At 43.2% G+C, this 27,989-nt stretch overlaps 1 protein-coding gene across 2 annotated transcripts; it reads right to left on the bottom strand.

Moving 5' to 3' along the window:
- Nucleotides 1–3: 3 nt before the first annotated feature.
- Nucleotides 4–27,989, bottom strand: bcl9 (BCL9 transcription coactivator). Of its 2 annotated transcripts, none has more exons than XM_031758765.2 (10): nt 27,812–27,989; nt 25,715–25,881; nt 9,978–10,440; nt 7,067–7,371; nt 6,771–6,878; nt 6,442–6,628; nt 5,716–5,812; nt 3,417–5,580; nt 2,648–2,920; nt 4–2,539 (listed from the first exon to the last, which is right to left on the bottom strand). In XM_031758765.2, the coding sequence occupies exons 3-10, from the start codon at nt 10,262–10,264 to the stop codon at nt 1,497–1,499; spliced, it is 4,464 nt and encodes a 1,487-aa protein (XP_031614625.1). In that variant the 5' UTR covers nt 10,265–10,440; nt 25,715–25,881; nt 27,812–27,989; the 3' UTR covers nt 4–1,496. The 2 variants fall into 2 exon arrangements, with proteins under 2 accessions (XP_031614625.1, XP_031614624.1); XM_031758764.2 differs by lacking the exon at nt 27,812–27,989 and adding an exon at nt 27,430–27,762.

Raw genomic sequence — 27,989 nt, 5'->3', positions numbered from 1 at the left:
GTATATAACAAAAGAATATCTTTTATTTGTAGTCCATCACCACAGCCCTGGTAGGCTATTCTGCACCAAAGCCAATGGAGAAACACATGACAAGCTTATACAATAGAGAAAAGAGAAGAAGTCAACTGGATGGTAAGCAGTACGTGTTTACATTTCTGTGTCTCACTCCGGACACCACACCTGCCTTACTAGAAAAAGAATTATTTTATTTGTTTAAATTTTTATACCAGATCTACCTAGCTCTAGTTCTATAATACCTGGCATACCTGCTGCGGCGTACAGCCACTCCTGTCCTATTCTGCTGACCATCGGGAGATTATTGCTGTGGGAATGATCATTACCCAGAGTCAACAAGAGAGTCAAAACAAAACAGGAACACAACAGGAACAAGAAGAACACAGCACATCTGGGTATTAGCAATAGTATTCACGCTGGCGAACGTGGGAAGTCCTGAAAGTTTTGGAGCACAGAGTCAAATGTCATCTACAACTTGAAATGGACTGGAGATTATCATGGTGCTGCAAAGCTGCCAGGATCCTCACACTTAAAATGTGTTTGCTCTCAATGGTAAAAATAGAGAAAGAAGACGCTTTCTGCAGATGGTCCATGTTTGTGCTTTTTTAATAATACTATTATCTTAATGAGGTCATAGTTTGGTTTGTTATACACTGGAGTTACAAAGAAAATTAAAATAGACTAAAATTTGAATAGCCCACCAATGGTAAACAGTACAGTATTTTTAGGGGGACGTTCCTCCCCCAATGAAAGCTTGGTAAGAGGAGTTGAGAGGTCACTGATAGAATGCCTATACATACAGACACATACATACATACCACACAAACACACATTCGGTCAAGCACGCCAACGCACTCTCACGTATATACTGTACAGATACAGTCAAAACAATGGAGCGAGAGACAAGATGGATTTCCACTAAAGTCTTCACAAAGCACAAATTCTTCTTTCCTTTCTCTTGTTCCATACCACTTTCGTGACAAATTTGTTTTTTTGTTTTGTTTTTTAATTTCAAAAAAGTAGACATATACTGTAGCATCTCCACGCTGACTTTTAGTTAGGTTTGATTCCTCTTTGATGTCGAAGTCATCTTTACAGTCAGATAATCAAAAAAAACCAAAAACAAACGAACAAAAAAAAAACCAAAAAAATAAAAAAAAACCCACATGAACAGTTTTGCGAAACTGTGTGACCACAACAATCCCATACATTCTGAAGTTCATGAGTCAAAATTAAATGTTCTTGTGGCAAAAGTACTCCAATGCGGCCCTGTCACAGTCTCCGCCGGAATAGTTCACACAGGACATTACCAGGTGACTGGTTATCTCCACTCTGCTCATTTTCTGGGTACGCCATCTCGTTCATATTTTACCTCCTTTACTCGAGTCCATCAGTTTTCTGAATACTCTCCGAAGTCCGATATCGTTACTCCTTCCTTGTGTATTGTCCAAGAACATTCTAGATACAAGGTTTCTGTTGGATTAGAACATTCCAGGGCCCGGACTGAAGCCCATGTCCATGTCGCGAGGCCTCATCTGACCCCCCATCATCATTGTCTGCTGCGGGGGGCCGCCCATGCCCTGCAGTGACATCATCATGTTAGGTGAGCCGCCAGGGCCTGGGTGGGCCATTTGTCTCCCCTGGATCATCCCTCCTGGGCCCCCAGGGGACATCATCCGGTGCTGAGGGCCCATCATGCCTTGGCCCATGAATCCCGGTGGCCGCATTGAATTGTGGCCAGGGTTGCCCATTGGCATGTCTTGAGGGCCCATTCCCCCAGGACCAGGTCCCCCTGACATCCCCCCCATAGCCTGCATTGGCATCCCCATCCTTGGTGGGCCGTCGCCCATCATGCTCTGCATGGGAAAGCCAGAAGGGTGTGGCGGTTTCCCCCCGGGGTTGTCTCCTCCACCTCGAGGGTAGTAAGACAGAGTCTGACTAGGCTTCTCTGAAGGGATTATCCTGGAGAGGTCAAACTCGGGAATACCAGAAGCTCCCGGCCGCATTACCTCATGAAGGTCTGCGTCACTGAATCCACCTTGCATGTTATTGAACTCTGGCCCACCAGGGGTATTGGGTTTGCACATACCCCCATCAGCCCCTCCCCCATGAGACATATTGCCCATCCGTCCTCCCATAGGTCCTCCCTCGCCCTGGAAACCCATAGGATGGCCAGGGAAGCCTTGGGGACCGGGACCATTGTGCGGAGAGAAAGGGCCTTGCTGGGAAGGTGACTGGGTTAGGGGATATCCCTGGCCCCGGTGAGGGTAACCCATGCGTCCCTGTGGCATCATTTGAGGGTTGGCCATACCAGGGTCTTGAGGATTTGGTGGTATCATCATACCATGAGGCATCATGCCTGGGCCCATATTCGGGGCATTGGGAGAGGGCATCTGTGGGGGCATGCCATGTGAGAGAGGCTGGGATCCCATTGGATTCATACCTAGAGGGCTTAGGGCAGGCATAGGTCCAGCATTTCCAGGTCCCATCATACGTGGATTGCCTTGGTGATTCATTGCCATACCTATAAGTCAAAAAGAAATTATTATATAGAGAGTATAGCGACTGGTAAAGCAGCTCAAGTTCAGAGAACTGAAATTAAATATTATACAGAAGATATTTCACGTCTTACCATTATTGTTCCCTGACGGCAGGTTAGGGGAGCGAGCTGGCGGTGAGTCATCATCAGAGCTGGCAACAGTCTTTATGGCATCGTGGTAAAGTGGGGTGGAGCTGGGCATTGCAAACTTGGACATGCGTGACATCATGATGGAGAGCGGGTTCTGGGATAGTGTTGGTTCAGGAGGTATGGTGTAAGGGCTACCAGACGGGACATTGCCTGGGAGAGACATGGAGCCAGATGGAGCCCCTGATGAAGGAGGGGCTGAGGGAGGGCCGTTACCTCCTAGAGGACAACATATGAAGAAACAGAGGACATGACAAAGAAATGATTAAACACAACAGTCGATTTTTTTTCATCTTCTGGATTGTTTTACATAAAAACTACCACAAGTGTCATTCCTTGCAATTTGTGTGCAAATTCAGACTTAGTAAGATAATGTGGCTCCTACATTATATGGCCAGAAGAGGGAGCCACTGGACCATAACCCACCCAACCCCACCCCACAGATGTGTTAATCTGAAAGCTCTGATGAACATGGAAGATAACCACATCAGATCCATATCATTTTCAGTTTTTAGGTTGATTCTGTTTCAACAAGTTGAGTCAAATATCTGACATGTGACCACTGAGACAATAACTAAAATTCAACCCCATATCATTTAAAAAAATCCCAATATTAACTGAATACAACTTCTCTTTTTTCATCCTTTTTATTTAGGAATTTTCTTTTTGCAAGAAAAGGGTACAGATAACAACAGAAAAGGAAAAAAATGCATACCTTGCTCCATGCTTGGCATCATATTTGGTGAGGTGATACTGAGTGGAGGCTTGCCACCCTGAGGGGGCACTCCAGGACTCTGCATGGGTGGTTTTGGTGAGGAAGCCCATCCTGGAGATGGGTTCGGAAGAGAAGGAGATCTCATATGAACAGGAGAAGCACCTGCTGATCCCATCATGGAGTGAGGAGACTTCATTGGTGCTGAAGTTGGAGGTGCTGGGGGGGCAGCAGGGCCTGTGGAACCGGTGAGCATGCCAGCCAGTTGGGACGGTGTTTGAGGGGACTTAAGATTAGCCGAGGGAGAGCCCATCATGGGGGACTGCACTTGCCTCAGAGGAGGAGACTTAAGTGGATTAACACTGGGAGAGTTCCCACCTCCTGCTTGGACATTCAGATCTGCTGGCTTGCGGCCCCTCTGGCCTTGTGCAGGACCCCCAGCAGAGGGAATATGGTTAATACGGCCATTACCTCCAGTTGGTGTAGATCTGTGCTCTGGACCAAATGCTTGGTCTGCATGTGGACCCCTCATTCCTCCAGGACCCCCAGGGAAGGATCTCCCAGGCCCCATAGGAAAGTCTCCTGGCTGCGTCTGCTCAGGGAATGACCGACCCTGCATGGGCCTGCCTTGTGGACCCATATTCTCCATTGGCCCTCCACCCCCTCTCATTCTCATCATCTCATCAGGGCTCATATTCATGGGGGGATCTCGTAGTTTTGAAGGATGCATATGAGGTCCTGGCCCAGGGCCAGGCCCCATGCCGAACTCAGGTCCCATTTCCCGGCCCCCTATTCCTGGCAGTCTAGAGGATGGACTCATGGGACCATCACTGGGCATTCTGGGAAACATACCCATGCCATTACCTGGTTCCATCCCACTTCTTTGGTGTCCCATCATCCTCTGCATGTCCATCATCATCCCAGGAGGAAGACCCTTCTCTCCACCCATTCCTTGGTGAAACATTGCCTCTTGGACTGACTGAGGATTTGGGAAACGCTCACCACGAGCTCCTGGACCAGCAAACATTGCCCCAGGTCCTCCAGGGAAACGCGCTTCTCCCATACGGGGAGGCATCTCATCAGGCCATCCCATTCCAGGTCTCGGGGGGCCCTCCATCTCGGGATTCATCATGCCAGAGAAGCCAGGCATCCTCTGCATATGTGGGGGCATACCCCTGGGGCCAGGACCCATGCTCATGCGCTCTGGATAGTGATCCGGTGGCCCACCTGGTCCTCCCCACATCTCTCCTGGGCCCATCTGATAAGGAGGAGGGGGCCCTCGCATCATGCCACGTGGACCATGGGGGTGCATCATCATATCAGGACCAAGTGGCCGGTGTTGCATTTCTTGTTTCTTCCTCTTCTCTTCGTAAAATTCCTGCTGTAGCTTCAGCCATGCCACCTGTTCTGGGGTCATCTGTTCTCCATCTCCACATCCACCTGGGCCTCCCATGTGTGGACCCATTTCATCTTGTGGAAATGGGGGCATGTCCCTGGGACCATGGGGTGGGCCAAAAGGTGGACCTTGTGGACGAGGTCCTACTGGTCCACCTGGTGGGCCTAAACTCTGAGACTGCGCTATCATAGCCTGTAAGGGGCCCTGCTCAGACCTCCGAGGTGGTGCATCAGGGCCCCCATCATGGGGTCCACTATGGGATTGTTGAGCTCCGGCTGGCGGGGCATCACGGTCATCAGGGAAAAGCATGCGCTGAATATCTCGCAAGGTCTGCAGAGAGCGCTGCCGATGTTCTATCTGTTCTTGTGACAGACCCTCTGTGTTCACCTCCATGTTCAACAGCTCCTGGGTTAGCTGCTGGTGTTGCTGCTGCTGCTGGGGCGTCAGACCTGTTCCACCAGTTCCTCCACCCTGTCCACTTTCACCCGATGTTGGGGGATTGAGGCCAGCCTCTGGTTGGGTTACAGGGACCTGGTCAACTGGGGCTGTAGTGTTACTGGGGCTACTGCTGGGAATATTTTTGGATTCCATGCCTGTAGAGGATGAGCCTTCCTGCGGAAGAACACCAGATTGGCTCCCTTGATTTGAAGGCTGCGGTGGGGCTGGCTCTGACGTGCCGGGTAAGGACGGGTTGGATCCAGGCTGGTGGCTCTGATCTTGGGTGTGGGACGGAGGCTGCTGGGGAGGATTGGAGTCGTTTGCTGCATTGTTCTTTAACACAGAGAAAGAGAAACAGGATTGAGATGTAGCAGTGTCAACATAATTATGTTCATATATATATATATAAAATTTCATATATGCCATGTATATATGTTAGTATATATTTACTATGAAATGAGTATTTACCAAGAGGAGGTGAGCTATGTCCCTGTTGTTGGAGATGTTTGTAATGTGGAAGACGATGATGTTTTCTATACGGCCACTAATAACCTCTTCAGCTGCCCTGAGGACAAGGAGGCAGACGGTTAGATATCAGTCATCAGACACAATAGTGAGTGTGAGTGTGTGAGACAGTAAGCCACATGAATGAGAACTAGATGCAACCATGAAGGTAATGCCAAGGTCAGCAGACTAAGAAAACTATTACACGTGCACACCTTCTACTGAGCATCCCCATCTTTGATCTCCAACTCCCAAAAGAGAGTGGTAATCTAAGCCAAGCATGTACTCCCACTGAAAAACACACGTGCTTGTGCAGATACACACAACAAATTTAGGCTATAATTGAAAAGGCTGGGTGAAGGACAGGCGAGGAAGCCAAGTACCTTAGTCCCACATATACAAACAGCTTTAACAGTCACTGATGACAGAAGCACAAAGATACACTTAATGAAAATATCAGTGTTAGCAATTCTATTTTAACTGTGTTGCTGCAGATGTAGGTTTTTATTATGTAAAAGAAAAAACTAAGCAATGAAATGATGGTTTACTTTCTATAAACTCATTAATATTTAGAAATTGGCTAGATAAACCAACTGTGAACACCAAAAATTAAACAGGAATATTCTACTTCTAAGCCAAAATATATGACAGATACGAAATAATAGAAAAGGTAACTTCTGGCTCCCTTACTTGTTAGCTATCCCTGTGCTGAAGACATAAACAAATTTTGAGCCTTGTTTCTGGCCACTAGCAGGCTCTGTTGTGGAGACTTGGCCTCCCAGTGTATTGTGGGAAGGCGTTGAGGAGCGACTGAGTCCGGCATTGGAGGTAGAATGTGTGACAGAGTCCTGGGGATTCACATCGCTGGAGTTTGAGTCTGCAGGGAGACAACAGGGTACACCCACGACTTTAAGCACAGGCTTATGGGAAATGTAGTTCTACTGAAAACCGCTGTCAAGTCAAGTTGATTAATGGAGGGAATATTATATATGCTTGAATGAACATGTTAACACACTTACTGAAGAATCCTCTGTTATCTTCGTCACTTTCCCCCCCAGAGTACCAGTCAGCTCCACTGTACGGCGCCCTCCTCTCCGTAACACATATCCTCTTCGCCCTGCTACTATCTGTACACACACACACGCACACACAAAGCCATCAGTGGCCTTAGGTTTATCAGTGTGACTGGCAATGAGGGACTGCAAAGTACATCTTTCAAGATGTCCAATTTGTATTCTCTTTGCAGATTGTGTAGTATTAGCAAACAACACAGCAGATGATTTGATAATACTGTACAGGCTATGGTGATTCTTACCTGTTTCCTCACTGGTAGGCGTACCACTCTCTGGTTGTTCGGATGACTCCGCAGAGTTGTTCATGCTTCTTTTGGATTTCACCTTGGAGCTTGGGCCGGAGCTTAGGCCCTGGCCGTTTTTAAGCCCCACTCCACCTGCAACATTTTGAGCCCCTTTGGTCTTGGGGTCACAGGGTGAGGGCTGTGATTGGCTGCCCGTGCTCCCTGGTTTGCCCTGATTGGGCATTTTAGAGTCACTCTGGGCGGCAGTGGAGGGAGACACGACAGGAGGTGATCGTACCATGGCCTCCGTCTTAGGTTTAGGGCTGGAAAACAATGAATAGATAAAGATACAATTACACCATGAACTAAAGCAGCTACTTTTCCTTGAAAACTGTGAAAAACATTAGATATTTTGGATACAACAAAAGGCCAGGGGCATTTTAGCAGGCTTATCTAATAATCATTTTCTGGAATCGAGAATGAACCAGGTAAATTACAGATCTTTAATCCCACGACACATAGTTATAACATGTGCCTTTTTCCCCTCCAATATGGTACCCAAGAGGGGTGGCAGAGAGAAAACCAAAGGAAAATGTGAACTTGGTGTTCTTTTTGTCCTTACAACACCACCACCCCCCAACTTGCAACTGCTAAACACAGCATCAGTTTGACAACCAACAGTTGGCATAGATGTCTGTGAACGCAAGATTAAGTTACTGGTATGGGGAATTCATTGCACACAGATCTGGTCTGCAAAAAGACAGGGCACCTACAAATGACTGCTGCTAACCGGCTCTGAGAGCAGTTCAGTTCAGGCAAGCAGGAAACATCCAACTGGCAGAGAACTTCCATACCACACCCTAATATCTTTCTTTCTTCCTCATATACACACACATATGCACACGTACACACATTTGTACAAGTAGCATAAAACAAATGCCAACATGTCCAAAAGGTTCAGCCACAGCTCTGCACACTGTATGTATGTAGAGACAGACACACGGCCAGCAGAACAAGAAGGCAAAGCCATAAGTTTGGCAGTCCATGCAGTCATTTCCAGAGGCTCCAGAACCATGAGTCAGCAGGGAAAACTTCCAAGCCCAGTGTACTCCCTGACCCTGGAAGAGCTCTGGATCACACATCAAAACCTTACGTGTAAACTAATAATTCACAAGAGATGATTTTACATTAGCGTTACACCTGACCAACACCTAATTTCCACACCATACAAGTAAAGCAAATTGTTCAGGTTTGTACCACCTTCTTGACCTTGCCAACATGCAACTCCTATAGATTTATCAGGTATCGTGTAGACATACCTGCTTACAAGCCTCACTGCACAATACAATTACTACAATTAAAGACATCAAGAGAGTAAGTTCAACTCAGTAAAGAGAAATGAAAATACCAGAGTAGTACAGTAAAAACCTTAAAAAGCATAAGGATAACATGTTAGCTTTATTTTATTTATTGTTTTTATTTCATTTTACTTTTTTTTTTTTTCATTTTAGATGTGCAAGTGAGATGACTTTATAAACAGTCAAGCCTTCCTCTTTAAGAAGAAAGCCCTGTAGGTAACGTGTGTGCCTCAGGGTCCTTGCAGGGACTGAGTGACTCCGTCTGTTGAGTGTGTAGAAGAAGTAACATTACAATCATTAAGCCACAGCCACTGGTGAAGTGCAAGCAGACAGAGGTAATTAAGTTAAAGTAATCAGCCAAAAGTGTCTAGATAGGGCCTAGTTTCTGTGTTAACAGCCATCCAAACACATTCTCTGCCTGCTGCTACAGAAAAGTAAATGATGTCCATGCAAGAAGATTACTTAAGAGTAGTTTCTAACTATGGCTAGATTTTCTAGCCAAGCTAGAGAAGAGACACCATTTTAAACTAGGTCTTCCTACCAGGTTTAGGAGCTGGAATAGAAAAAGAAATAACCGTCCTGTCTCCCTGTGCTCTCCTTTTTCTCTTCACTTTGCCTTCATTCCCCCAAATAGTCATGGCAGACAGTTGCGCCTCCTGTAGCCTGGTTCTACAAAAGGTTTCTTCCTGTTCAAAAGGAGTTTTTCTTTCTCACTGTCACGCTTGCTCATACCGGATCATCTAATTGTTGGAGTTTTCTGAGTACTGCAGGGTCTTTAAATAAACCAGAATTGAACTGAAATTGAATTGAACTCTGTCCCCAAATGCATCAGTTAGCAAAAGAGCTGCCCCATTCTTGATGGCTATATGGGTTTAAACGACATGCTGATTGTAAGCAGCGTAAACACATTTGACAGCACGAATATGTTTATTTCTTACATTCAAATACTAGAACGACAGCTCTCTAGAAAGTACAGTACATATGAGCAAAAACACGCCTCAATGTGGCCTCGGTCTTGCTGATTTTTAAAGTTAATATTGCTTATTTCAACTAAATCTAAGCTGGAAAAACGGGCAGAGCTTCTCAATTTGCCCCTTGTTCTTAACTGTTGTTTAATGACCCTGGCTTTTTTTCTTCTTCTTTTTTTTTTCCCAATTACGTAAAAAAAGATTTGTCATGGACAGATGTTTCCCCAGTAAAGTTTGATTACATGTTATTGAAGCTAAATAACAAGCTTAAGTGGTTTAGTCATCATTAATAGTCCACCAAATTGTCTAGGAAGGTTGTCTTAACCAAAAAAAAAAAAAAAAAAAAGGGTAGTAGTTTTTCAAACAACCCTTTAAACAGTTTTATTTACATGTACTTCTAAAGATTTTCATGCAGTTAAAAATCCTTTGCTGTCCATCATAAACAGTCTTGGTTAAACATTATTTTAATCCATAGCTTTAATATATAGCCAGTATAACCTAGACTTCAGTTACACACATACCCACAAAATAGCTGATCATTATTAGAAAGCAAGTATCACAGGGCTATATCCACAGGTTGTCACATTGTATGAATCCACTCACCTTTGTGTGTTGGTGGACGGGGAGTTCTTTAGCCTATTGGAGTTCATTGATGGAGCTCCCAAGACTACAGAACAGGGTGGAGTGATGAGCTGGTGAGGACTGCCTGTGTGTGTGAGCGGCGCTTTTGCACGCACGTTCCTGGAGCCAGGAACAGGATTCCCAATGTTCGACAGGTTTCCCCGACCGTCCTTGGCCTCTTCTCTCTCTTTCTTTCCTCGTTCCCTCTTGCTGAAATGTGTCGCTGCTGTACCTGCCGCCGCTGGCCTCTCCTCTTGGACCTCCAACATTCTCTCTACGTCCTTGTCTGTGTGGGTGTGCGTGTATGTGTATGTGTGTAAGTGTATGTGTGTGTGTGGGAAAAGTGTGGAAAAAAATAACAATAGTCCAGAAGGCTTCTCTTGTTCTTGTTCAGTGTGTATTTATGAAATTCCCCCAAGGGGGCTTTCAACGGCCCTTGGGCACACTGTTGAGAGAAAAGAAGGAGAAAAAGGACCGTTAACAAAACTGGAAAAGGCAGACGCCGTCTCAAGAGAGTTCAAAGCGACACTCTACCCAAAGTCTTCTTATTATCAATCTTCCTGTCTATGAGTGAAAGATGGAAAATTTGATTTTTTCCCCCCTCTTTTAAAGTTGCTTTGGGCAAAACAGGGCTTAAAAAAGTCATTCTGACATTATTCAGTAAAATAACCGTAGGTCAAATTAATTACTTGACCACTTACACAGACTTCAGTCTTTGTTAATTGTAACCTCAGCATGTTTGTTTTTCCCCCAGTGTCTGAAATGTCTGCTTATAGTGCATTTTTTTCGCCCTCAACACACTCAGTGCTTCACACACAGACTTTATATGGGCAGGCCGCCCAGGTATGTTAAGACCCGCCCAAATACATTTAGAGACAGGCTTTAGCATTATTCCATATCCATCTGAGAGAATGATGCCATCAGCAACGAGCAGACAATACCCTTTGTTTTTATTTTTAAAATTCAGACACCGCTAACCTCCTTGCCACAAGATCAACAGCCTGGTTTCTACTATGACAGCTTTCAACATCATCCAGCTGCTTTCCAAGATCATCACATCCTGCAAATGGACAAATTCCACATGCGCCGTCTTATACTTAATTTATGGTACAGACGTTGTCTGTTTGCATAGGTATTTGCCTGCAGAGAGGCTCTCCGTAGGCAACCAACTCCAGCGTCAAAGGTCCTCAAAAAAAAAACCAAAAGCACAAAGCTCGACATGGATGAGTGTATGCATAACCTGAACCCTGACGGCTTGAAGAGTGGGCCACAAACAGGAGCAGCATGAGAAGCCACAGTGGACACTTCTTTATTTTTAACACTTGGTTTCACTTCAGCAATTTGTACGTTATAACCCTGCTTTTGTCCACAAGTGATGGACCACAAGCAAGCAAAAGTAGCCCACAGACCAGTTGTTTGTGGCACCGCCCCCTAGTGACAGTAAACAGCTACAACATGTATACGGCCATTCACAAAGCTGTCTGCAATACCACCGCAGAAGCGCCTTGGAGCCCTTAGACTGCTGCTGGTAATGATAATCTTCTTCAACTCTATAGATCTGCTGTGTCCTCAAGGACTACCAACTGGGGGAGAAATGGTTCATGTGTTTGTATCGAGTGCTTCAGAGCAGACAAAGTCTACCACATCCAGCTGCAGTCCAAAATGGTGAAGGATAAGAGACTCATTAAAGAGACGGCGGATTATAATGCTCCACTAATAATCACCAAGTACTTCGCAATTGTATTTGCAGGAAAACGTTACAAAATAAAATAATCTAATAATTTGTTTAAGAAATTGTGCATACACTGTCTTTGGAAGCTCATGGGTGTTCCTACAAATACCCCTCGCAAATACAATCTAAATCTGTTGTGAACTCTGAAAGTACGTATATCATTTCAGTCCTCATTGTTCAACATGTGTTTGTTAAAGCAACTGACCAGCTGACAGAACAAAGACTGTAAAAAATGTAAAAACAGCAAAGACAAAACATCAGTCTTTCCCTCCACTAACTCTATAATTTGATTCAATTTATAAATCATCAATATGCAAGATCAATCATCTCAAGGTGCTTGATAATATAAATGATCCACTATAAGCTGATACGGAGTCTGGTTCAATATTAACTGATAAAAGCTAAGTCACAACCCGAACGCTGCCACCACTGCTTAGTTTGTCCACCAGAGAGCACCAATATTTATCTGGAAATAAATCTGTTGATTTATATATAATGATTTTACAATTAAAAAAAACAAAACAAAAAAAACACCAGTTAGGTTAGTCATTGATACTTTCTTTATCTTTGGCACATGTGGTAGAGCTGTCGAGCTGGTACTGTGACTCACACCAATCACTGTCTTTTGTGTGTGTTGGTGAGTGAGAGCAAGAACTGCATGAGAATCCTGTTCAAGAGAGCAGCCCAGTCAGTGAGATTACATTGTCATCCTGAAAATATTTAGGAGCTCTTCCAAAACACTCAGCATTGTAACTGGCTCCAGAGTCCCCCTGGGGAGAGGGAGGTGGAGTGGTGTTTGGGGGTTGTGTCGCCCCCTTTTCTACTTGTATGGGGGGATGGTGGCAGCACTGGGAAGCAGACAAATACACCGACTCCTGCTACAGCAGCAACACTCATCTTTCACTGGTCACAGAAGAAGTGATTTACAGCAGTCAGGAGCACAGATTACTGCACACAGGCAGATGCTGGCTTCTCAACAGAAACAGAGGAGGCTTGTAGAACCAAATTAAACTGACTAGATTAACCTTTAAATTAAAAAAAAAAATACTGTAGTGGAAACACTTTAGAGAAATGCTAGGATCATTATTACAAATGTAACGAAAGGCAACTTCTTTTACGCATTTTATATCGAAGCATGTGTAATTCTGCAGCTGTGATATACAGCAAGAAACAGAAACAAGAGCTCCTGTTAACGCGACAGTCCCCATAGAAAAGTTCAGTTAAACTTTGTGTCTGAATAATTACACACTACCAGCTGAACAGACACTCAGAGAACAAGTTCTGCTGTTAACGTCTTGTTTCTAAAATTGGAACTTGTGCTAGAGGGGAGTCTGGATTAAGGAAACGATGACACTATATCAGATGCTATTGGCTACTGTGTACCGGCCACAAAAACTTTAATTTCTCAGGGTTCCCTTCACTTTAACAATATAAACTGAATTTAATGTCTGTCTCCAAGAGAAATCTGTAATTGGATGAACCTTCCTGCCCCTAAAAAGTTTAAATGTACAGTACAAAACCTAATGAGACATTAATAAAGCCTACTTCTAAAGTGGCATCTGATTGTGATTGTTGGTGTTTTTAAACAGGTAAAATGTTTAAGACACCAGTAACAAGTAAACAACTTTGGGGGGTGTACCATTTCATTTGTACATTAAAAAAGCGATGGAAGTCAGAAAAAAAAGCTGACCGACATTTAAACACTATGTACTTTGCACGCCCGGCCAAATGCAGCACAAACTGGGCATGATTGTCAGCTAGGGAAAGTTAGGCTCCTCTATTCCCTCTTCACAAGGTGCTGAGGGATGTATACTAAACTCTTTTCAACCATCCACAAGCACTTTGCTTAAAGCTCGGTGAACCCTTTAGGATAAGATGTCCAGCGCAAGCTAAAAATGTTCAGACCTGGTGGGATCAGGCAGTACTTGGCCTTCGCTCACTCCTTCACTATGAAGCAACACTAAAGGAGGAAAGCCTCGAGAGAAGAGTTAGAAAAAAATAAAATAAAATAAAATCACTTAAAAAATATATATTTTGTTTGCCTTAGTAGATATAGTTTATAATATATGAAAGAACCAGTCTTCTACTTCATTCAACCCCAACTTGCATGTAAGCCCTGGAGGGGCTTCATCTAAATCTAAACCCCAATCATAAGCATATGCGTGTGATGCAAGTTTGTGCGCGTACATGGAAGCAAACAGCAGGAACTGTCAATCATCTGTTCTCTCCAATCGCACACTAACAAGACACTAATTGGAAAGCTTGCTGACATGATTGTCATAAGGAATACACGGACACACACACACACATCAGGTGTGTAGGTTCCAGCATGTCTCACACACACATATAAACAAGAAAGCATCATAGAGGTAATCACAGAGAATTCTCTTCCTCTACCTCCAGTAAAGATGCTGAACTGTCTATCACGGCAAACACGAGGAGATGCAGTTCATGCAAGTTAATGGGAAAACAGCATAATGACGCTCCAAAAATGAGCGTTTTGCCTGTGATATAAATATGAAGTCCCCCATAAAAAAGGGGGCAGAAAATAGTTCAATTCAATTAGATTTGGGCTTTCCGATGCAGGTGGCACTGGAAGGCTATTTTATTTTCATGCTTATGTAACAGTCATCGTATGCTGCCTGCTTAGAGAGTAGACCCTTCCAATCTACGTCACCCAAATTCCTCTGAAGGGGAGTGGGAGGCTTTATAGCAATGCAGTATCTACTGGTATACTCCGCTGGTACGGTGTGGGATCAGCGAGAAGAAAGGAACCCTGACCTTGCTGTCAACGTAGTCCACTGGCTGAAAATTTTAAACACAACAAAGATTTTTTTTTTTTTTAAAAAAGAAAAAAAACAGCACACACACACACACACACACGTAAACACACTCACCCCATCTCTCTTCCCTCATCTCAGCCCTGCTGGTGGCTGTAAAAGGGCCTGCTGATGTTTCAGCCTTATTTATGCAAATCCCATTTTGCAGTTCAGTCACAATGGAGTATTGCTCCCTCTTTCTCACTCTAGCTTCCCTACCCGCTCTCCGTCTGTTCACCCTCCATCTCAAGAATTGCTTTTGCCCATTATTTGTTTAGGGGAAATATCAAAAAGCATTATTTCCACCTCTTCTGTTTTCTGTAAGAATATACAAAACACATGGCCATCAGCAATCAACTGTACAATCTGGAAAAGCAGCAGCCAACTCAGTGCAGAAAAAACAAAACAAAACCAAAAAAAACAACGCTCTACATCTCATCACAAGAGCTTATACACACACTTCAATTTAGTGAAATGGTCACATGAATAAAAGCTTATACGCAACAAAATGATTTTTTTTTAATCTGTCAGAGTGGTCAAATAAGGATGTGCCTTATGTCAAAATATGCCTCAAGTTTTCTTATGAAAACGCATTTTAAACCTTCCAAATGTTCAAACTATGTTTGATTTCTTCCCTCACGAGTTAAATATGTAGTGAAAATCTGGATAACTTTTGTCAAAGTAAGCCACAGGTGGTGATTAGAGGATAGCGGCACACCGAATTTCTGTACTTTTACAAAAATCTCCCTGAGTCAGTGCTTTAACTTTGTCAGTGTACTGTGTGTGTAATGGGAACAAAGCATAACACAGTGGTGTCTGTGTCAGATACTGCTACTGTGTGTTTATCAACATGGGCTTGAAATGTTAGACTGGATTATAAAATTTATGATGGCTGCTCTTTTGGCTTTAGTTATTTTTTTTTATGGTTTTTCCAATCTACATGCGCTGTACTCTACCTTAAATTGCATCTTAGCTTCTTGAAGGACAGGTAAATCTTCTATATCTGTTTGCTCTACTTGTGATTTGAATTGAGTTTTTATAAGGTTCTCAGTACAAGTGAGTATGTAGTGAGTAGTAAGACAGCAGGGCCACAAAGTTAGAAAAGTGGCTGTAATGTCACTTAAACAGAAATACTGAGTTACACCAAGCAAAACTTGCCAATCTGTTGAACTCAAGGACAATAAGTTTTATCATTTATACATTAAACTTTTCATTTGCAATTCTACTTCATTATGAAGCTGCCACCGCTAAAACACTAGCATTTTAGTTTATGTAAAGTTTAATGCAAATCTAAAATGATGACGATGATGTTGATATGCAGCTTTAGCTCAGGTAATAAACTGCACAACCTGCACAAGGAAACATTACAGCTACTTTCAGCTACTACCTTCACATACCCGTCTTGAAGAAGTGAGACAAAAACGAAACAAAACAAAACAAAACAAAAAAAAAAAAACAGGCTCACAGAAAATATGAAAGTAAGATAAAGATATCTGTTAGACATTAACAATACCACAGTGTAGGAAACACCTGCATGTTCACCTGTTCAGGTGACTTCCTGAAAGGACTCTGCCAGCATGCCACACCCTGCGTTGCGCTCATTATTTACACTTGGCGAACACAGAATGCAAAGAATCCCGAATGTCACTAAAGATAGAGCTGTGACGCCACTAGACTAACATTTGACATTATGCATGCACTGTGAGAGGAGCAAGGACGCACGCACAAGTATGACCAGGCTTCCTTTTCTACTGAAATCAAGTTGTTACAAGAAACTTTTAAAAGTCTTCCGTATTTCCAAATTGTTGACTGCTCCCACAGTCCAATATTTACACACCTCCATCTTTCTCCTTTTTTTCCCTCAGCTCCCTCCATTACTTCCAATATTAGCTTTCCTACTGGTCCTGCACAACAGCCTTCCCAATTCAACCCATCCTCAACACATGTTCTCCTCTGGTCTGCAGACCGGCTCCACCATCCCCTGGGAGGCGACATGTGTGTAATGTCACACTGTGTCATATCATATCGTGGTGACAGAAGCCTCACCGTATCCATCACAGTGATGGAAGTGGCAACGAAAACAGGAGGATGGGAAAGGGGTGTGATACGGTAGTCATTACACAAGCCGTTGTCTTCACAGAGAGTGCGGGTGGGTGTCTGTCTCCCAGTCGTGTGCAAGTAGGCACACACACACGCTGACTCACTAGTGGCACATCTGCTGGCGTGGCCTGGGAATGGTGCCATGTGTAGTGGCCAGCTCCGGCAGCAGGACTGGCACTCAGCACTCTGGCCTGCTCTGATCTCCGTCTCACACACTTCACCCCGCACTTCCATCTCTTTCCATCTGCCCTCTGTCTCTGCATCCCTGGCTAAGTGACTGTGCCCTGCTCACACACTCACATAAAACACACACACACACACACACACACACCTTTGTGCTCAATACAAGACAAAGAAAACAGGATAACTGGCAACAACGTGCCCGTACTTCTATGACAGGAAGTGCAAATTAAGGGGGTTGCTAGTATCAAAACCTGACAGTAAGATTTTTAAAAGGTATCAAGGTAAAAAGAATCCAACAATATTTCACACTTATCAAATACAGCACATCTTGGACTTTATAGATGAAACATCAAAGACTGCGCAACTTTTGGATCCCAGATAAGACTTGGAACAATAAAGCACACCTAAAACATTTATACAAGAATAAAACTGGTTGTAAAACCCTTCGATGTCCATTTGCATCAAAGTCAACCAATCAGGTCAAACTGTAGCTGAGAATTCTACTGGTTATGAAGTATACTCTGTTAGCTGGAGAAAGCAGAAAGACAACCAGAGCTGGAAGCGAGCTTGTGAACATCGATGCCTGTGGGTGCAGTTCTCAACCCTTATACCTAGAAACTGGTTGCAATTCTATTAATTCTGCTTCATGACTAGCACATCTTAGCATAGTAAGGCATACTAACTCATGACATACCATAATATGAGAGACCTTATTCTGGACCTAAGGAGTCTAATTCTGCGTTGGATGTCTGAATGATTACGTTCACCCATCTGTCCATTTTTTAAGAAGCCCATAGCTTTGCAGTCAACCCATGCAGTCACAAGGACAACATGCAAACTCCACAATTATAATGTACATGTATCCCAGTAGATTTGCTTTCAGCTGTGACATCAAAATACATTGTGTCACACTGCAGAGTACAAAGTGATTGAGGCAAAAGAAAACTCCAGCAAGGAAAACAGGGAAGAAAAAAAATTAAACTGCCTCTCTTTAAGTCTGCTTGTTAGCTGATGGTGCATCATCCTGCCAATTAACTGCTGGTGGTCTCTCTTTGGGTCTGTTCAGGTCAACTGCATTTCAGATCTAGTCCAATTATCTTAAGGTCCATTTAAGACTGCGTATGAATTTTTTCAGATCCCCTCTGGATCCCTTTAGGATCAAAATTTTAAACCCATGAAGACCTCTAGTAGACCTGCTAATTAAGGCAAGAGCACTCCTGGAATCAGCAGTCAGTGCAGCAAATATGAGCAGTAAACAGTAAGGCACATACGCATTTTCCCCTCTAAATAATGATTTCTCTCATTCCTATCTCAGATCTGAATTAACACAGGAACAGCACTCAGTTAAGAGAAACTCTGCTGCCCTCTGTGCAGACCCCTTCTTTCCTCCCTTCCCCTGCTCTCTGGTCCGTGACTCCCCTTCCTTCATCCGCACAGTCGCTCCCACACTCGGGCCACATTCCAACCTTGCTCATGCTGGGAGGACGTCTCCCTGTGACTACAAGCATTGTGGGAAATCCCAACGGCCAGGCCTTTCAGCAGCCATGTAGACCACTGAGGTAAAGAGGAAAAGAAATTTGCGTTCCTCACCGGTCAACAAGCTTTTCTTGCAAGCGACTTGTTATTAGTAAAAACGTTTCATTAATCAAACTGCATCAAATTTTAAAAAGAAAATTAAGCAGGAGAGATGACAACACACTATGCAAAACCTCAAGATGTGCTTACCCAAAATATTTTCCATACATTCTTTTCTGTATTTTACAAACCACAGCGCCCACAAGAAACAGGCTTTGCAACCTTTCAAACTACGTAACAAAGCTCAGGCATCTTTACTGACCTGGTATTTCCTAAAGAGAGAAACTACACACAAGCAAGCAAGCGCGCGCGCGCGCGCACACACACACACACACACACAGAGTATATAATAGATGTTCTATCTTCGTTCTTCTATCGTACAACAAAATTAGCACTCTGGAGAGAATATGAGACAGATTGTGTCCCTGAATTACCCCAGTTTACACTGGTGTGTCATACCCATGGAATTTTAAACACACTGGCTAAGACCTGCCTAATTAAATATACAGTCACATCGCAATATACACGCACATAACCATACTGGTGCACAGGCAAATACCAACATGAGGCAGTACTTAGCTGTCCTAATAATGTCGGAGATCCACTGAGAACTCTGCTTCAAGTTTATGGCATGTGCTGTTCCCATGAGTCAGAGCATGCTCGTGTGCATTTCTGTCTGAGCTTCCTTTAGGTCCCTGGATATAACCATGGAATCGCTGCAATAAGTGATACAGTAAAGCCATGCAAGAGCAATGCTCCTGGTAAACTAACTTAAAATGCAATCTTCAAATTAATGGTGATGCTTCTTAATCCTGATATCAGATGCATGCTGAGCATCCTGCCTGGTTTCTTTTCATGCAATTTATTCACCAATAACTATGTTTTTTAACTGCCAACATAACTCAAGAAAATATATTTTCAGAATGAAGCTTATAGTTGTTTTGTTCATCACATTCATGATCTAAAACTGATTAAGAAACAACACATTCAAGTCCTTTGCTCACAACCACAAGCAGGTGGCTCGAATTACTCGACAGCGGGTTTAAAAAAAAAATCAAATACAGATGCACTAAAAGAAGTGCATCTTCACTGAAGGGCCCTAATACATGTCAAATCAGCATCTGTATTGGGAGGTCTCTTGAGATTCCCATCTGAAGCGATGAGCTTATAATACAATAAAACCAGTGTGTGTAATTTGTGCCACGTCCAAGACACATGACATTTGTAATTACAGGCAGCAACGTGTGAAAAATCCTCTTTGTCTGCCTCCTATAACAAAGCGGTTACAGTTGCGGTCTAAATATAAAAATACAAGATTACCTTTAAGTTAGCTGATTTAGATAATTAAGGCGTTAACATCTGATTTTGTCTGCTTGCAAACTACTGTTTACATGCAACAAAACAAAAGCTAATTTTTGCTACTGGTTATAAATGATCTGATTACAATATAAACAGTGGTGACTCTAAATTGAGATTACTCCATTGTGAATAGTCCATGAATCATCTATCTAAAGATCTTGGTGCATTTTAGTTAGTCTGACTCTTAGTGGGTTAAGAAGATACGATACGCATCTCCTTTTGCCCAATTACAGCCCAATCTAGGTGACACGGGGTGAAAATAGGCAGTTCATTTTTCTCACATAATACATACATCTAAAAAACTAAAACTAGCATGTTGACATTTTTCTGGGTGTTTCATGGCGCTTCTGTCTTTCCTGTGTGGTTTATCAATATCAGTACAGAGCGCTGTGCCAGCTGTTGAGTTTTCTCAAAAGTTCAGCTGTGAACAACTGCAGGCATGGCAAAGAAGATGAAGAATGATTTTACCACTTTATTTTAGGTGGAACTGTGAAATGACCACTAGTCAACCAGTATCATACGGCTTCAGCTGCCATTGTCTGTTTGGATTCTTTTCACAGAAAGCGTAAAGTATCAGGAAAGACTGCAAGCATGATTGACTGGGTAGCACCATGTAGTCTGCCATGTTCCTCAGTCACGAAAAGGCAGGACTTCATAACTCTATAATCATCTAAACTGACACAGTGACCATTGTGTGGTCTGAACCCTTGTTTATATGCATCACTGTTACCCTCACCCCAAGTGGTGGCACGCGGTACCTACTCAGCTCAACTCATTTTCCACTACAACTGTGTATCACCTAAATGTGCGTTGTTTTAGCAACACAGCCGAATATCCTGTGATGGCATTTGTATGCGACACAAACAATACAACAATGAAGGACGTCAAGGCGATAGCATACCCGCTCAGTCTATGGCTTTTACTGTGCGGCTACTTTCCTCGATGCTGGATTTCAAAAATGACAGTTTTAATTTTTGTGAAGGAGTCACTCTCATTACTCCACTGACTGGCCAATCGGTGGCACACAGTCTGTTGACATCACATTTTCCAATCAACTCATCTCACTTGGAAACCCAGCCGAGCAAGAACTAAAAGAGTACATGGTACCAGGTGCTATACCTAACAGAAAACCCTAAAAAACAAGTCAATTGGATTCAAGCCCAGCCATGTAGGTACTAGCGGAGTGTTTCAGCTTTTCTTGCACCTCTTAATTTCTGTAACCTGATGTATACGCAGCCAGGTTATACACAAGTGTACAGTCGTAACAGCCCTTACTGACATTTCAATTATATAAATAAAGGAGCTCAGAGATTCCCAGATTATACAGAGGAAGATTCTCGAGTAGCTTGAAAAGATAAGACTTCCTGGAGGGGAAAACTGTGATTTATTTGCTTGATGGTTTGGATTCTTCTCCTCGTATACCTGCGCTAATGCAGAGGGCTTTTTTCTGAGCGATGACAAGTCAAGAGCTTTTCAAATGCAGTGACCATAAGACTCAAGTCCAGTATAAACCACAATTTTTCATCCATCTTCTTAACCCAATCAGGCTTGTAGGGGGGCTGGAGCCTCTCCCAGCTGTCATAGGGCGAGAAGCAGGTTACACCCTGGACAAATCACCAGTTAATCACAAGGCTAACAAAGAGAGAGAGAAACAGACAAACATTTTCACTAATCTTCACTCAAACAGCCAATTTAGAGTCACCAGTTAACCTTATATGCGCGTGTTTGGACTTTCGAAGGCAGCATGAGAGCCCAGGTAGAGCCTACACAAGCACAGGGAGAACATGCAGACTCCAAACCACCCCAGATGCCCGATGGGTTTAAACCCAGGACCTTCCTGCTATGAAGCAGCACGGCTAACTCCCACAAAACTCTGATTTTTCACTATAAATAATCGATAAACGTTACTGTTAGAAAACAGTCAAAACTAAGCATTAATGAAACAGCATCACTTCTTCAACTGAGAAGCTTACACTTTGGTAGAGTTGGTATTTTTGCTTAAAAATTGACTTAAATTAATGTTTGCTTTACATCAATATATCAACTTAGCTGCAAAACAATTTCCTGGCAAGCATTATGTAGATTAATCACTTCAGCCATATAAACAACATTTAACTCTATGAAGCTTTGTTTATTTCTCACAAACTAATTTAAAACAGTGCATTTTTCTACAAAGCGCTGAAACTATCACTTATCAGAAGCTCAACTAAAGAGAATAAAGGGCTGGAGCACCAGAATCTTCCTCATATTTACAGTGATCGCTTAGTCAAAGAATACTTACCGATGAAGAGTTACCACAGCAGATGAATGAACTGAGATTTCAAATTAAAACTGAGCTCCCTGAATTGTGTTAAAGTTTAAACAAACAATGTTGGGCATCTTATCGGATCACCAAAGATAAAGAAATGAAACAATAAAAAACTCCCAGTTAGTCAACTTTTACACCGAGCCTGACTGCTGTGGCTGGATGCCATCACTATACAATGCTTTCTTCTTGTGGCCACCTTGTTATTCATTAAAGTCATTTTTCACTCATGAAAACGCTGGACGTTATCCAGGTCATCAGAATGGGATGTTGTCCAAGGTTGCACTTTCACAGATGTGGCACACAACAGGTTGTAGTCAGAGTCAAACGTTTCTCACTTCTTGAAATACTTTAAGTGTTTTTGATGAGAACGCCGCCTGAATAAAACATGTAGAAAGCAGGACACAGGATGACCACCTGCTAGCTGTGAATTTACCACACCGTTATCTCACAATCAAGACATCACTCTGACTTTGTACTGGGCCAGCTGGCAGATTACAGACTAAGTAATGTCGGCCCCACTGTGAGTAAGTGTGTGAAATCAGTCCTGGTCATACGGTAAGCTAGGCTAACCAAAAAAAAAAAAAAAGTGTCAGCCTTGTAGCAGGAGAGGCCCTCTGCTTGGTGGCTCACAGCTGAGGTAAATGCAGTTCACAGAGCTGCCCCCCAACCCCCCTCCCACAACCACCACCACCCAGGTTCCACCTGAAAGCAGCTCTGTTTGCGAGCGCCCTTTCCCTCGTTGTAGAAGAAGCAGCCTGTCTGTGCCATAACTGTCAATCACAGTGAAAAAAACATGAAAGCAGATTGATTGGTACGTTCTGACTCAGCCAGACACATCCCCGAGGATCTTGTATGGGCAACAATCCCACCACACATCCACACGAGTCCGTGACCTCCTACACTAAAACGATGTGAAAATGCAGCTATTAGAGAAACACATTTATACATTCAGCTGCAGCTGGTAGGAAAGCGGAAAAGACTTACTACTACAGGCTCCATGTTGTGAATTTACATATTTAAGCCTTATCCGTACCCCTTACATTTTATTATTATAATAATTAATCTTAACATTTCTGATGACGGACCTATTGTGATCAACACAGAGGACGCACACAACCGATGCGCTTGCTTTTGTACAACAGTTTGTAGCAGATTGAGAATTTAGAGATTTTGCAGATTTGAAGTGTGTAATTTTATCCACTGAAAGCACTGATGTCCATGTTCTACAACAGGATAAAAGTTTTGTATTGTATTAATACCATCACGTTATTATCCATCCATCAATTCTATCTGTGTATCTTCACTCTGTTATTGTCTCCCATTTGTCTTCCATTTTATCCCGTTTCACCTCCTATTGTTACTGGTCCTAACTGGCTTCTGCCACGTAACCCAATTTGCAGCAGGAAGATCATCATTTTCCACTTTCTCTCTCTAAATGCCAATTCCGCTACCTAAACTTCATCACCGATTTCATCAACTGGCTCAATCCGATACAAGCGCACTTTTTTTCTCTCCCCCAAATAGCACTTTCTGAACCCACTGATTGCGACTAATTGTTGATTTTAATTACACCGACTCTCGTAGAAAAACTGTGCTCACAATTTCATGCCGAGGACGAGAAACAGTGTTGCTAGAGATTAAAAAAAGTTGCTGTAGGCATAGATACCTATCAAATGCATTAAGTCCATATTTATATCTACTGAAAGAGAGAGAGAGAAAATATATCAACTGTCCATTATAATTGCCAGAGGGGGGAAACGGGCAATATCAGCAGCAAAATACAAATCAATAGCCAAAGAAGTCAAAAGTTTCTTTTAACCTTCATCCGCTAACACCTACACTCAGAAACTTCCTGCAACGGCAAGCTTATTTTAGTGGTTTTGAGCAATCCTCTACAATCTGAGGAGTTAAAAATTGCTTTCTACATCTCTTGAACTAAATAAAAATATCTTCTATGAGTTCATAATTTTATAATTTTAGCCTATTATACCATCATATTTCTACAGTTCTGGTGGGAACGATGAATATGACTGCGCACCACAGCACTTGACAATCCTGTTTTATAGGAGTTTGGTGATTTTGAAGTGTTTCAATTCCCTTTAAGGGCCACACTGCAGTATATCAAGTACTTAGATTACAGGTCTCTTGCATTGTACTAATAATTTAACACTGCTCGACTTTTAAAAAAAAAATGATACACAAAATCTTACAATGGTAAGTCAAGGGCAGAAAAATGGTAGTAATACAAGTTAAACGTCAAACTTTATTTCCCCTTCTCCTTGTGGACATCCTACAACCCTGAGAGCCATTCAAGAAATTAACTAAATTTCTTAATGAACTGCGAATGAATGTCTTTAATGAAACTGATCTTTCATTAGTGCAAATACTTCCAATTAAAAAAAAAGGTCCTACAGAGATGAAATAAACCTTTAAAGCAGTAGAAAAACAGACTCAGTCTGGTATAGTGTAATCCACTATACGACAAGGGAGGGGACCCCCCCTTTACCCGCCACCCGTTACACAGTCAAAGAGACAAACTGCCTCTCCAACGCATCCCTCCACGTCATACACAACACAAGCCTTGCGAGTTTTAATTAGAAAACCCACGAAGCAAACAAATGCACAGAAACATGAGAGGCCAATACTCGGAGGCAAAAATAAATCCTTTGCCGCTTTACATCAATATCCATTTCCCCGCGTCCTTCACCTCGCTGTGGTTTTTGGTTAACACACTTCAGATTAGATAGCAGATAAATAAACAGTGCGCACAACGTTCTCAGGAAGAGCGCCCTGACCGTGTTGTGTCCTCAACATGTGCAGATCAGAGAGCGAGACCAAACACTGCGCTGATAGTCCAAAGCACTGCGGCGGTGAGGTCCTTTTCCTCAAGCCGCTACCCCGTGAGCGTCAACAGCAGTCGAACGGGCTGCCTGCTCCGCAATTCAAGGCTCTGTCATCAGAAAGCAGGCACCTCCAAAGATAAATGTCAAGAGATAGTGACCGGCGTTGCAAAGTGCCCGCGCCTGACTTGTTATGGTTACATCACAGCAGCGTTAAGCTATCAGTTTATGGCACCAGTGAGTTTTTGACAGCAATTATAGCGTGGAAAAAGCATTAGAGCTGAAAAACATGCGCCTCGTGCTTCTAGCTCTTCTTATTCCAACATGTAATGAACACAAAGGCCTTACGGCTACAGATTGTCCAAAATCACCCCTTTGTTTTAGCTTTTTCAGCACCCCCTGTATAACAGAGTCCATGTCATCTACCAGATAGTAAGCAGAAAAATGTAGATTTCAGACACTTTCAAGCATGTGTGATTTTTCATAATATCTGACAAGCATCGGGGCAACATATCTACATTTTAACACAATGAGGATTTTTTTAAGGACAATTCAGAAACTTAAAACACACTGTTCACTGTAAATATGGTTAGCCATATCGTAAACAGGGAGTGATTTCAGACACTGGCTTTATAATCCTGCCATTACTTGTTTTACTTACTCCTAGGCAATGAAAACAATGAGGAAGCCCATTTACAAGCATTTTGTCACCCTAGAGAGGACAAGGGGAGTGTGTGTGTATAAGAAACTGTGTGATAAAGTGTGTAATAAAAGAAGAGAGAGCCAGAGTTGAGTTGGGTTACCTCAGAAGCCCCCCTGCCCTTTCAGCAGGGCCTCATATGGAGAACCAGGCCTTCAAGTCCCCTGGGCACTGATGTCTGCTCTCCACTCGACTTCTCCCAGTCAGCCACAGAGGCTGTGCAGGAACCTGGCCACCTCACGACAACCTACAGCCACAAGTCATTCACACCTGGAACAGAGGGAAGGGACTTTGCTCAACGGGCAAAACACAAACAAGCAAACGGCAAGGAAAAGCACTCAGTGGCCGGTGTTGACAAGTCCAACATGTAGCAAACACATAAACAGTGCAAAGCTGAGGTCATTAGGGGCTACAGTGACAGTGTAGGCTCGCGTTTTTTAACCCAGACACGCATTTATTCTTCAGTTATCGACCTGTGTGCACATAAGGGATTAGGAGAGCGTCTGTGATACTCTTTTAAGAGCTTCCTCACTTCTGTGCGCCAAAAATGCACAGTGGAAAGAAAAAAATGCATTTATATTTTATTTTTTTGTAAATCCTTATCTACACAAAGTCACAATGAAAACAAGCAGTGATTCTACAAAAAACAAAAGAACAAAAAGATGCATGTGAAACAGCTTCAAGACTATGCAATGATGCACATTAATGGCAGACAGCAGTGTTGCCTAGCAATTGAAGAGACCCAGGAAGGTCTGCAGTTCAGTTTCAGCAACTGGTATGTATGCTCCAAAACTGTCCTCATACTCTGAACCTCCCCCTCCTCACTGCTAACTCAGAGGAACTAACAGCATCTGATCTGAGAAAGGACTGCTACAAAGTGCAAAAGCTGCACACTTCTCTTGTAGAAAAAGAGGGGAAAAAAACAAGGGGGAAACATTACATTTAGCAACCTGACAAATGCTTTCAAAATGTTCAGTGAAGCAAAAGAAATCACTTGGTAAGGGAGAACAATATAAGACTTTATTCATCAGGAGTAAATTCCCAGGTGGTGACTGTGTTTTTACTCTGCTTTTATTTCCACACTGTCGGACCTGTGGATTTTTTATCCTCCCTGAAGTTAAACAAGATTAGTAAAATGTAAAAGAGTGATCACATTCTTTACCATGGCTAACTCTTTGTTTTCTTTTTCCAAAGGTAGCACAGCACAATGCCACAAGTTACCCACGAACGGGCCTACTCGAGGAAGTCGTCCTTAAAATATACACAGAGCTACACAAACCTAAAACTGCAAAATAAACGTAAAAGCACGCAGCAACTACAGGGATTAGACTCCCCCCTGAAATCTCAGCGCCTCACTGGACAACTCTTGGCGGACAAAGTAATTCCATGGCGCTTGAAACTCCAGGAACTTTTTTTTTCTTTTTCCTAAAAGAAGTTGTTCCTGTTTCGCCAGAGAACTGGGGGGGAAGGGAGGACTTCAGCACTCGCATTCATGGAGCCTCGGCCAGCGCAAACAAAGTCTTCCCCGAAGAGGGAGGCAGTGGACGGCGGCTGAGAGCGAGAACAACGACGTCGCCCACAAGCACACAAAAACCCACGCATATATTCATCCCACGGCTTCGTTTGTTAATGAAAGTACTCAGGCCCGCCTTGGACAAACGTTCATTTTCAAGTTCTGCCCGCTCCGTTAACAATGTAACAATTAAATCGCTCGGCAGATGATAGGGCTGGCCGACACAATCAGCAGACGAGGCCTATAATCTCGTTTCGGATTTATAAATCATACCAAACACGTTTAAGATGAAGAAAATACAATACCAACGGTGTGGAGCTCCCGAAGAATGCAGAACATGCATGCTGCATTGTATCCTTTTTTCATTTTCACGAAGCACGGGCGGTCCTCCAGTATAATGGGGTAAAAACCAATATTTCTCCGCGGGTTTTACACCATGCCGAAAACATCGTGAATAATCCGCTTTTGTTGCGCTGGAAAAATCGGCATTTACGGTTCAAAGGGTGCTCACTGTCTGCCAGGCCAGACGCTACGTGGGTTTTGCTAGCCAGCCTTCGGGGACAGAGGCAGAGAAGAACGGATACCAAGTGAGATGTCCCCGGGAGGAGGACCCGCGTGTGCCCGTTGCCAGGAGGCGAGCCGTGGTAGCGATACTTTCCAGCTAGATGTGAAAAGGGGAACACTCACCTGGAATGCTAGCTTAATTTCCCCTTTTTCCTGGGCGACGAATTTACACCGCACAATTATCAAATCACAACATTTTCACGGTAACATTACAAAATAGGAATATGTCTCCCCCCCCATTCGCCGGAGCTTTCCAGTGGTCCTACTCCATTACATCCCAGTCAAGATTTCCTGTCGTCGC

Source organism: Oreochromis aureus, linkage group 16 (assembly GCF_013358895.1).
Source record: "Oreochromis aureus strain Israel breed Guangdong linkage group 16, ZZ_aureus, whole genome shotgun sequence".
Lineage (NCBI taxonomy): Eukaryota > Metazoa > Chordata > Actinopteri > Cichliformes > Cichlidae > Oreochromis > Oreochromis aureus.
Note: the sequence above shows the minus strand (reverse complement) of the source record. Positions and strands in the feature narration are given on the sequence as shown.

Coding starts and splice junctions, on each gene's coding strand:
- bcl9 (XM_031758765.2), bottom strand. CDS start 10,264: ATGTTGGAGGTCCAAGAGGAGAGGCCAGCGGCGGCAGGTACAGCAGCG. Junction 6,879..7,066: donor GCCTACCAGTGAGGAAACAG/GTAAGAATCACC, acceptor GTGTGTGTACAG/ATAGTAGCAGGGCGAAGAGG. Junction 5,813..6,441: donor AGCACAGGGATAGCTAACAA/GTAAGGGAGCCA, acceptor CCTTGTCCTCAG/GGCAGCTGAAGAGGTTATTA.